Source organism: Aulostomus chinensis, chromosome 22 (assembly GCF_037954235.1).
Source record: "Aulostomus chinensis isolate RoL2024-O1b breed Wild chromosome 22, RoL_Achi_v1.0, whole genome shotgun sequence".
NCBI classification, from domain to species: Eukaryota; Metazoa; Chordata; class Actinopteri; order Syngnathiformes; family Aulostomidae; genus Aulostomus; species Aulostomus chinensis.
In genome coordinates, this window is record NC_141341.1 from 8479282 (window position 1) to 8491832 (window position 12551).

General features: G+C 43.6%; 1 protein-coding gene across 4 annotated transcripts in view; it reads right to left on the reverse strand.

Annotated features, from left to right (window-relative positions):
• The window catches only part of LOC147240602 (CUB and sushi domain-containing protein 3-like), a 350230-nt gene extending 338377 nt beyond the window's left edge, over positions 1-11853 (reverse strand). For 3 of the 4 annotated variants that reach the window (XM_086194222.1, XM_086194221.1, XM_086194218.1), the window contains exons 1-2: positions 11422-11853; positions 10377-10630 (exon numbers count right to left, since the gene is read on the reverse strand). In XM_086194222.1, the coding sequence (XP_086050348.1) occupies positions 10377-10629 (253 nt within the window). In that variant the 5' untranslated portion in view covers position 10630; positions 11422-11853. Of the gene's footprint in view, positions 1-10376; positions 10634-11421 lie in introns of all 4 variants that reach the window. The other variant, XM_086194219.1, reaches the window with a different exon arrangement.
• Positions 11854-12551: the final 698 nt, after the last annotated feature.

A 12551-nucleotide genomic window follows, 5' to 3' on the forward strand; every position in this document is an offset into this window, starting at 1 on the left:
CAATTGCATGTCTTTGGACTGTGGGAGGAAGCTGGAGTAACAGAGAGAACCCACGCAGGAACAGGGAGAACATGGAGACTCCACACAGAAAGATCCCGCGCCCGAGCCGCAACACAAACCCGGAACCCTCTCGCTGTGAGGCCACAGTGCTGACCACTGCACCACCGTGCAGCCACGCTACTTATTCAATTCTGTAAATTCTGGAATGTGATTATCATTCACAATATATACTATAAACACTTGTAAAATATGCAAGTTAGGTCAAAGGGAGACTACATTGGTGAGAATTTGAGTGGTTTATATGTTTATATATACACATATATATACATATATATATATACACATATATATACATATATATATACACACATATATATATACATATACATATATACACATATATACATATATACACACATATATATATACATATATATACACATATATACATATATATATACATATATATACATATATATACACATATATACACACACACACATATATATATATATATGTACACACACACATACATATATATATATATATATATATATACACATATATACACACACACATATATATATATATATATATATATATATATATATATATGTACACACACACACACATACATACACACATACATACATACATATACAATAAAGGCAGTTCGGACAATGAAAAATATAAATATAAATATGCTTTCCGTGTATTGGCTGTTAACATTTGTGTCCCTTTTTTTAATGCCCAAACGAAGAAGTGGAGCCGCAACTGTGGCTGTCTTAGTTACCAACTCTGCCTGCCCTGCAGAGGTGTCCTGCTTTATGGGGCATGCTAGCAACCACCCAAGCATGAAAGCATAACAAAACTTTACTGTGCTAAATACTGGTATAAAAATAGGTTCATGGACTCTGTCCTTCAGCTGCATTCCCAATTAATAAACGTGTTTACTGCCAACTATATGAAAACGGTTTACTCTCATTTTAGTTGAGGGCCAACATATTGATACTGCACTGAATTGTAATACTTTTTGATATTAAAACATTGTGGACAAATGATAATATTTCTATTACAATACAGCAGCTTTTGTTGTAAAACAGATTCCAGATTGCGTGAATGTGTGTTAAAGGGGCATTAAACTGAGATTATGCACTTTGTTGAAAACTGTTTCATTTAAGCTATATAATTCTGTGAAAGTAGCACTGCAATTCAGAGAATAAATCCTGCATTTTGCCATTTGGGGATACTTTTTCTTCAGTTGCACTAATTTGGTAAGGTATTTTTGAAAAATCATCGTGCAATACCAGACTAGTGCTGATTTGCACCCCAAACCTGTTTTGTGGAAAGCATCCCATGACTCAGTGAGCGTTGCTGTATGTGGAAACATAGCTCACCACTGTTTTGACTGAGATGAGGGTAAGTGGATGATGAAAAACCGAGGAGGGGATAGAAGAGGAGAGATGTTAGGTAAGCAGGTGACGGCAGTAGCCTCCAGCTGTGAACTGAGTGCACCGAGAAACAGCCTGACAGGGCCTGCTGGGGAAATGAGTCTTCTCTGGGAATGAAGCAGACAAGCATGTGTGTATGAACGCGCACGCTCCCACGTAAACACACACACCACCACATGCACGCACGCATCCTTTGCACACACACACAAATAGACAGAATGAACAACAGTACAAAATGTCTCCAAAAGTACAAGACCCAAGCAGGATATACATCATAACTTTGAAACGCATCACCGCTGTGGGACTCCTATAGCCAAAAAGACTGGAGAAGGACTTGAGTGTGTGTGTGTATGCATGCAAACATCTCATTCCTCAATCTTTGGGGATTATTTAAGAACAGGAAATAGCAAATATAAAAGCAACAAGAAAATACACTCTGCACACGAGCATAACCACATGAATGATGATCCAGTGTGTGTGTGTTTGTGTGTGTTTGTGTGTTCATGCAGTAATGTTTATGTGTGATGTCAGCTGACAGCCATGTTTATCTGGGTCTCGGGCACATGGGCATACCTGTCAACACACTAGGTGAAACACATGCACAGCAAAAGGAAAAAAAGCAACAACAGTTGCTCTCTTCTCTGTTGTCCAATGCTCAGTTGGTCCAGTAGAAAGCCTTTACAGTATTGAAAGAATGCCTTTGTCTTCAGGAAGGGAAATCTTGTAAAGCAGAAGGAAATCAAGAGAGCATATATTTCCACTGAGTTGAGCTCAGTTTCACCCTATGTTGAACTAGATGGCGCAAGAGAACACACACTTGCTACATATTATGTTGCTCCACAACACATGGAGGCAATTCAGTGCAGTTGTGACACGCATGATGTGACGTTCATAACTTCAGCCTTACCTCCTGTAACCACCAGGTGGCACACACCCAGACATAAAGTTTTGAAAAGACCGGACCATGTGCACTTCACTTACAATAGTTTTGTTTCTCAGGCAAAATATCAAAATCGGCTGCGCCATCAACATAACACCACTTGATAAAAAATCGTCGGTAACTCCTCTCCTTGGCAAAGAAGGAATGCTTAAAATTTGTAGGCCAGATTACTTATAGCACCATCTGGTGGCAAAGGAAAGTGGCAGGATGTATATATAAATAAAAGTCCTGCCACTTTCCTTTGCCACCAGATGGTGCTATAAGTAACCTGGCCCACAAATTTTAAGCATTCCTTCTTTGCCAATGCTGCAGACAGACAGGACACCACTGTCATCTACATACCTAATGACACGGTTAGTAGTGTGTGTCTGGTATCGTGATTTTTTTGGTAAAATAAAAAAACCTACTTCCTTCAAGTTGAATCTGATAGCTAAACGGCAATATATTCCGGAAGCCTTTATGGTAACATGTATCAACATTAGGCGGTTTTCAACTTAACCTAAGACTTATTAATGGTAAACTGACTGTAAATTAATTAGAGTTGAGCCTCTTTCATTCCTCCTCGTGCTTTGCATGAATGTTTACGCATTATGAATTTGGAGCTGACTGGGTACGAAGCTCTTACTGGCTAGCAGTGCTGCCTCAGGCAATAGAAGCTAACTCGTTGTTCTTCAGAAGCCACTTCTTGTCATTGTATATAGATGGAAAATTATCTGCATCTCATCCATTCATCCTCTACAGGAGTGTGAACCTTGGAGGTGAGACCAGAGCTCCTGGATGAAACTTGACAATATCGGGAAATACATCACACATTAGAGATGATAATTGCTGCTGTAACAAATTCAATATAGTGACATTTGATGGCTCCTACAAATAGCTGCCAAATTACCAGGAGTAACACGACTGTGTGACTAATCTTTGGTTTCCGTGACAAACAAGATTTCCCATTTTAAAAGAGCAGAAGTGGATTATGGTATAGTCATTGAATTCTTTTTAATTTTTCCATTCCTTAGGTAACTATTTTCCTCAGTTTGTGTTTTTGAGTCATTCTGGTCCAGTAGGGATTTCATGTCAGCAATGTATTTTCCTCAGGGGGCTGCACACAGTCATTACAGGCATCAGTATCTTCTTCAAGGACAATCTGACAGGGACAGACTCTGGCTGTCACTGGGGATCGAACCTTTGACCGACACTGCTCTCTACGTGTCCATCCATCTCTCCTCCAATATGCACAATTTCTGAGCTCACCCAGCGCTTCCATCTTGAATGTGATATCCACTTCTTCTCTAAGTGTTATTTGTTTCTTCACATGGACTGTGATACTTCCGACACACACAAACACACAAATACACACACGCCAAAAGGAAGCACCAGCTGGATATGAGACTGTCTGTCTTTGTTAATTTCTTATCTGCCTTTCTCATAATGCATCAGAGGGAGTGTGCGTGTGTGTGTGTGTGTGTGTGTGTGTGTGTGTGTTTTTGTCTCCTGTCCCTGTGCATGTGTGTATTTGTGTGTTTGCGGTCACACCCTCAGGGTAGCACATGCTATCTTGGTGAGCCCATGCAGTATTTTTTTGTATTTATCGTTATGTGTGTGTGTGTGTGTGTTTGTTTTCTGTGTTCGTGTGTGTGGGCTGGCTTACTCAACATGTTCTGTTCATCTCATGTCTGACTCTAATCATCTTTGAAATAATGAAGAAGCTATGGAAGACTGACAGATAGTGCATCTGCATGCATGCGCATGTTTCTGTGTGTGTGTGTGTGTGTGTATGTGTGCATGCGTGCTTGAGAGAAAATCAGACCGACAGAGAGAGACATGGAAAGTGCCAGAGTTCAGCAGAATCCTCATATCTGCCAAAAGTCACCTTCTGGGTAATTGAGGACCACAGTTGATTTTCCTAGTTTGCCTTTAATCAGGCACTCCAGGCAATGCATTTATATTGGATATGCATGCATTTATGTGCATTCTGCGAAAATGTAGATAAAATAAAGAAATACACATTAGAAACACACATTCCCAACTCACAATAATCCCCCCATACACACACACACACACACACACACGCACACACATGCACACACGCACTTAGCATACTGCAGTGCTATCTTCATGATGGCTCCTGCAAGAAGCGCCCACATCTTTGTATTCATTTATGATTAATTATCATTACACTTATTATGCTCATGACACCATTATGTAAATGAACATTTGCACTAGACCTTGGAGGGAAACAACAATTGTATGTATATAAAGAGCTGATACGGATCCACAGGGCCTGGGAACAGCTGAAAACCTCTAACTGGATTGCAGGCCACCTTTTATTCCATTTTGCATGGCAAAATTATCATTTCTTTCAATTTAACAGCCTGCTGATATCAGTGACAACTCAATATGTGCGGGCTGACATTTCAAAAATCATATTCCAGTCAAACACAAACCTAAAATAAAGGAAAAGTTAGAATACTGTGCGTCTGAATGAATTGTCCCCCTCGTTTGTCAGGTTAATGCCCTGTTAGTATCCAACCATTCTAACTGACACTTAGAACAAATTCACTGAGAATAGGGGGTGGAGGAAGGAGAGGAGAAGAGGTGGGTAAAAGGGATGGAGGAGAGAAAATATAGATCGAAGAGAGAGTAGGAAGGCAAGAGGAGAGATGATGAGAAATGAAAGAAACGCAGGTGGGTGCTGGTAGGTTGAGGCTGGAACAAAGAAGAATCTAGGGTCAGGACTGTTACTGGAGTACAGTACCAGAAATAATTACACTGCGATGGATGTGTGAGGCAATGACGATGGGAGAAAATTGAGAAAAAAAAAAAAAAAGAAGCAAAAAACCTGCTCTTACAGTCAGAGGCAACCAACCAGTTTTGTATTTGAAAAAAAAAAAGCTTTGAGGAAAAATTAATTCCATCTGGATTATCAGACAAACTCCTGATGAAATTCACAGCACATCCTGCATGAGTCTGCGCTAAATGTAATCCAGATATGTTCATACTGAATATCAATTACTACATTATATATTACTGCCAGCAATATCCCTGAAACATAACAACTGAGTTTAGGTAAAAGTCTAAGAATAACTTGTTCTTGGAAATGATCTTGGAAATTTGTGCTTGTTTATTCTCATGAAATATTCATATGTCATGCACAATTATTTGTTCGTAGTCCTACAAATGTCCAAGAACACAGCTGATCAAAAAAAATTCACATTTCAAAACTATCAGTGGTTTGTCTGGATAACATCCATCCATCCATTTTCTATCGCTTATCCTGTTAAGGGTCGCGGGGGGGGGTGGAGCCTATCCCAGCGGGTGAGAGGCGGGGTTCACCCTGGACGGGTCACCAGTCCATCGCAGGACCAACACATAGAGACAGACAACCATTCACACTCACAGTCACACCTACAGTCAATTTAGAGTATCAATCAGCCTCGTCCCCTCTTGATGTCTTTGGACTGTGGAGGAAGCTGGAGTACCAGAGAGAACCCACGCAGGAACAGGGAGAACATGGAGACTCCACACAGAAAGATCCCGTGCTGGAGCCGTGACTCGAACTCGGAACCTTCTTGGTGTGAGGGGACAGTGCTGACCACTGCACCACCGTGCAGCCCAGAGTTGAAAAAACAATAACCATAAAACAAACAACAGGCAATTACAAATTCACTTCATAGAGCTTGGGAATAGGGGAGGGGATTACATGAACAAAAATCAAGAGGGACAGATGGAGAGAGCTGAGCACAGTACAGAATCTATAGGTATAAAAACACAAGAGTGGTGATGCATGAGAGGACAGAGGTGAGAAGCCGTTAATAGCAATGCCCAAGGATGAATGTAGCCTAAATTCCAAGTGTTGACTGGCTTCTGTTGTGTTAGTACCGCACACTTATCATCCTTATTACCCCCCCACACACACACACACAGTTCCTCTTTCTCTCAGCCGTCCCCCATCATGCCTCCATCTCTCTCCTCCTCAGTAAAGTGCCAGTATTTATATGCTCGAGAGGCTGACTGTGCGACAGACACGTCTCCTTCCCTGAGAAACCTGCCATAAGCCACGGGATTAAATGTGTGTTAGAGAGTCCGTGTTAATGTTCAGTGTGACAGTGCACATCTGCCTCAGCAGGAGGAAGCAGTGTACTAATAGTCCAAGTAGCATACATGTTATGCCCCTGTGTGCATCCCTGTCAGAAAGCTTTTGTCTCCCTGTTCACTAAAAACACTTTATTGTAGAATAGAGTGGTACAGGAGTCCTAAAACATGGAGGAAAATGAGTTTGCATCATCTAAAGTCTATACAAGTTTCAATCGGGTTTCTGTGAAATGCAAGAAGGAAGGTCAAAGCTTCATGTTGGCTGAATGTATTCTCACGGTTTAGTCGACGGAATTAAACATGTTGGTAAATAATGCACTTGTGAGTTTCAAAGGTGTGTCTTGAAAGCAACAGTTGCTAACAGGTGGCTATGCAAGCTGACAAGAAGAAGAGTGAAGCTGCTTGTGATGACATTTGTAGCTTAAACGAATGCATTTATACTCCCGATGGAAACCCATGGCGATGCTAACTTCTCGGTTCGCCGACAAAATACACAATCACCACAGCGCTTTCTATACCATTCAATAACGGATAGTAATGATCACCCAAACTAATAACCAGTAAAGCTTCATCATTAGCAATGACACAGTAATGGAAAGCATCAATCAATGACTAATAATCAGCATCAGAGCTCAACATGGCACCAATCAATCTCTGATATCCAGAGATGTGCGATTCCCTGATTACCTGTCCAATTTAAGGCAGACGACTGGCTTTAAATTACCACGCGCTACCCAGGGATGAATGATACGTTTCAATTTAGCCATGTTGCAAGAGCAAAGCACTGCATCTCCGTGGCCCATCAATAGAAATTAAATGAGCTGTTTTTAGCCCTCTTGGGTTAATTGCTCGGTCACGTGACATAACCACCAACAGTTTCAAGTTCCTCACCTCGCAGATGACCAGGACTAGATTAGCGAGCTGTCGTTAACGCTACTTATCTTGTTCATCTTCGGATTGACTGCTGATGAAATTCATGCTGCCAGTACAAAAGAATCGTGATGAGGTAGATCTCATGTTGAGACCCCAAAAATAGATATGCTGCAAAGGTGCAGGTTGTGAGGTCGGGCGCAACTCTCGTTTTGATTGCAGCCCAGAATACATTTAGGTCCGGTAAGACAGTGGGATGTGTGTGTGTGTGTGTGTGTGTGTGTGTGTGTGTGTGTGTGTGTGTGTGTGTGTGTGTGTGTGCGTGTGCGTGTGCGTGCCCGTGTGTAATTCTTTCTTGTGTGCATGTGAAATTCTTGAGGTACGGTGAGCAAAAGAAGCCTCAGCAGCCACAGGACAAATCGGGCGGACGAGAAAAAAAAACAAAAAAGAAAAAAGGAGAGTGCGAGATGAGAGGAGAAGAAGCACGGGAGAGGAGAAGTGAGGGACAAGTAGAGAGGAAGAGTGAAGAGAGGTGGAGTTGAGATGAGAAGAGAAACAGGGAGGAAGAGGAGGAGAGGGGATGAGGGGAGAAAAGAAAAGTAGAAGAAGTATGAAATTCAAAGGAGCTGACTAAGAGGGAATATTCTGAGGTGAAAATTTAACATTCTCTCTCTTCTCCTTCATACACAAACACTGACTCCTCAGTATTACTGGACAGGGGATGGTAATACTTTGGAAATGTCACGATATCTCTGTGTCAAATGTGTTAAGCAAGTTGAGAAATTAACTTTTTTTTATTATTATTATCCAGCTGCAGCATCACGTGAGTCCATTAGTAGCGTTTTCATTATTTTATCTTCCAGATTGTTTTCTTTTTAAGAATAGAAATGCACATAATGATTGGTAACCTGCCAGTGCTGGTAAATTAATTTAGCAGCCACCAGCCAAAATATAACCGCATTTGGCTGGTGGCTGGTTTTAATTTGCTAGCCTCTTTATAAAGCCTTGGTCTCCCCCAAAAAAATGTCAGCAAGGAACAAGGAGACATTTAATTACACATATATCAATGTTTTTCTTTCTTTATTTTTTTTTTTGCACAACTTCTTCTGTTCTAGTTTATTTGCTTGGTCGCTTCATCAACTTATATTTCACTTTATTCATCTTCGTTGTAATTGCCTGAAACTGAGCTTAGACTGAAGCACGTGGATGAAGCCCATGAGGACCCCTGCCCCGGAGGGAATACAAGATCTTAAGTGCCTGAGGGAATCCTGCCTTGAATAAACCTTAACAGATCACATTCAGCACATCTGCTCATCAAACAAAACTGCAAATTAAGGTCAGAACAGGTTCAAGGTTTGTCTTTGAAAGAGTGAGAGTGCAGTCCTGCAGCAAAGCCCGGAGTCTAGACATTTCCTGTGCCGATTTGTTTAATCACCGTAGAAATCCATAGTATTTCTGCTCCGTCAGCCTACACACGATCTCCCCACACTGGAGGATCATGCACACTCTACAGTGACAAATGAGTCTCGGTAGCTCCCACAGTCTTTGACTTTGCCTTCCAGTGCATGTTCCATGTCCTCTTTTTTTTTTTTTACTGACAAACTCAGTGTGTGTGTGTATGTGTGTATGTGTGTGTGTGTGTGTGTGTGTGTGTGTGTGTGTGTGTTTGAGCGTACGTGTGTTAACTTCTTGGTGTCTTTGGGGAGACCCCTCCGTATATCTGTCACTTCACACCCTTCCCTCCCTTCCTCTCCTTGTCCCTCACTTCCTTATAATCCCATTGGCATCCTCCGTTTGCTTTTCCACTACGCGCGCGCGCACACACACACACACACACACACACACACACACACACACACACACACACACTGCTATTCGCTCCCTCCTCCATCCTCCTCAAGGTGTGGTGATCAATGGCCAGGGATGTCACAGAAGCCTCACCTGTCACAGCCAAGTGTGTTCACGTGTGTGTGTGTGTGTGGGGGGGTGTTTTCATGCAGCATTTTTTGATCAGCGAGACAGAGTGAGAGAAGATGAAAAGACGGAGAGAGAGATACAAACAGACAAAGAAAGCCGTAAAGAGTTGTGCTATACTGTGAATATTTTAACATTTTATTTTGCTCATGAAAAAAGTGTGTGTGTGGGGGGGAACTGTGGTGGGGGGTAAGGAAAGTGTTTGCAAGAGCAAGAAAGACAGAGGAAGGGAGAGAAGGAGGGAGGGAGGGAGACACCACTATTATATAAATTTTGAAAATACAGTAGAACATGAATTCTTGGGCATAAATGTTGGGAAAATGCTGTGTAAGGCTCAGGCCTCATCACTATAAACAACTCACGTTAATACCCCACACAAACACACGCACGCACGCACGCACGCACACGCACAGGGACAGACATACACACTCCCGCACACAATTTGGTATAAGCAGCTCACGTTCGCTGCCACAGCCCAAGAGCTACCGCAAGAATATTTATTGGCTACCAGCTCAATGGCTGTATTGAAGAGAAGGATGGGAAGAGAGAAGGGGGGCACGAAGGGAGGGAGTGAAAGAGAGAGAGAGAGAGAGAAAGAGAGAGAGCAGAAAATAAGGAGGGAGGGAAAGAGGCTGTTGCCGGTCTCTCTTTCTTTCCCTTCATCCTCCCTGTAAGCCAATTTCTATTTCCCCGCTTTCCTCCGCAACACACTATAGGCTCCGCCATCCACGCACGCCCCCCCCCCCCTCACTCACACACATGCACAGACACCTCACAGACATCCTCACGCACACGCAGTCACACACTTCTCTGTCTCTGTCTGTCTCTCTCTCTCTCTCTCTCTCTCTCTCTCTCTCTCACACACACACACACACACTAAAGAAGCAGGATCTTTCTCGGGACTGCAGTGAGGGGGGAAAAAACTCACCCAAAAACATGACTGAGGGTGTTTATATCACTGCGCGTGAGTGTCCATATACTAGTGTGTGTGTGCGTGTGTGAATGTGTGTGTGTGTGTGTGTGTGCGCGCGTGTGTGTGCGCACCCCCTTACCTTGCGCGCGCGAGGAGAGCGAGCAGAGAACCAGACTCCACAGAAAACAGCGCATCACCGTCATTCCACCGTCCGTCATCCTCTCGTTCGTCCCTATCATCGTCCTCCTCTCCGTCGTCCCCCGTTTCATCCTCCTGTCGGCCGACAAGGGGTGCGCGAGACAGCCTTCCGTGCCGCTATGATGGATATTATTAGCATCAATGCATCTTTCGCGAGCCGAGCGCGAGCCCTCTAAGCTCTCACCGGGCCGCATGCTGCTTCACATCCAGAAAACGGAGGGAGAGCCGGAGAGGGAGGGGAGAGAGAGAGCGAGAGAGAGAGAGAGAGGGAGAGAGAGAGGGAGACAGAGGGGGAGAGAGAGAGAAAGAAAGAGAGAGAGAGAGGGAGACGCGTGAGTTTCACTGCCTCCTCCTAACAGAGACTAAATAAATCCTTCATATCCGTAAAATGATTTCAGTCCGAGAGGAAAAAGGCGCACAGGTTGTCTCGCTGGTTTTAAATCCACTCTCCTCTGGGTTTTAGCGATGCCTGTCATCAATATCTCTCTATTCCCTCCTGTCCCCTTGCAAAGAGTGATAGAGACGGACGGAGACAGAGCCTCAAATCCACATTTCCTCCGTGCTGCATTCCCTTCTTATAGTGAAGTATCCTTTAAAAAACAGGCTCTCTTGCTCTCTTTTGCCTCCATATATGCCTTTCGTCTCCGCACCCCCCCTCCCCCCAAAAAAGACCCAGTGTCCTCCGGTCCCCTGGTATTTCACCAAAAAATGACAGGGATGTATTTTTATGTGCTCCGTCAATGTGTCGTGTCAAAACCCCTTTCTTTCTTTCTTTTTTTTTTTACCTACTCTTTACCCCCACACACACTCATACACACACACACACACTCTCTCTGTCTGTCTCTCTCTCTCACACACACACAGCGTCAAACAGATTGTTGCATCTTAGTCCACCCCTGTAAGAAGATAAATTCATCACTGTCTCGTCAGTCTTTCGTTCATTTCAAATTAACACCACCATCAGTCTCTCTCTCTGATATCCTTACCAAACAAGCCAAGCCAGCTTGCTGCGTGAAAACAGTCCTGTCTTTAGTTCTCTTCCCTGGAAGTCCAACGCGGAGAGATAAAATGACAATCCGTCTTGTTGTCAGAAAGCAGAGGAGACGTGCAGCATCCTCTCTGCTGGCTGTATCGGCTCAGGGTTTTTTTTATTTTTTTTTCCTCCTTCTTCTTCTTCCCCCCCTCCCGGTGTAGCGCCTGGCGCGTCTCTTCCTTCTCCCCGTCGGTTGAGATATGCTGCCTTCAAGTGCTCCTCGTAAGCTCCCGCGTTGATCCACGTGCCTCTAGATGAGAATAAGAGTCTAAAAGAGATCATCTGTTAAAACTAGGTTGTTGTTGTTGTTTGGCTGGATGTAGCGGAGGCTGCTGTGCTGCAGCTGTGCGGATAAAATGGATGAGCGTCCACAGGCACGTCCTGAGGAGAGGACACCGACAAAAACTTTGCCCGGTGAAGTCCGTATTTGATCGCAACAATTCCTCATATTCGCTGAAGAAGGACAACCAGGTGGAAGGTGAAATACAGTTTTGGTTTGATGTCAAATTCCATTGTTGGACAAAGTATCAGTGTCAAAATCCATTCAATATTAACACTGAGTGGATGTTATCAGGTTTGGTTGACAGCAACTGTGCAGAAGGTGGGGGGGGGGGGGGGGTGGGGGGGCTACACATGTGGGTCCATTACAGTCCCTCTTCATCAACCTGTCTGCATGGGCGACCTCATGTTGGAGCTCCGTGGACACATTCGGGGAGTAGATTCGGCCACCAGCACATTCAGGACCGAAGGTCTGGAGGATCCAACCAGATGTTCCATTTGATCAAACTGAATTGTTAGAGCGGCGCTAAAGGTCTGCTCATGTTTAAGAACGAGTGCTTCGTCGGCGTGAGGGAAAGATCATTTGCCTAAAAATCCAGACTTTGTGGTCAGAGGGATGGCAGAAAATGTTCCGATGTTTCACAGAAACAAAGGAACTGGATTGTTCTGGTCATTGATTCACTAATGGCATGACTACAGTTCCTAAACCTTTATGGTGCATGAGCAGGTGCACCCCACATGGGCCCCATATAGGTGTTAGCTGTCCAAGTGGTAGGATAAAGCCATGTCTTGTCCATTCTGGGT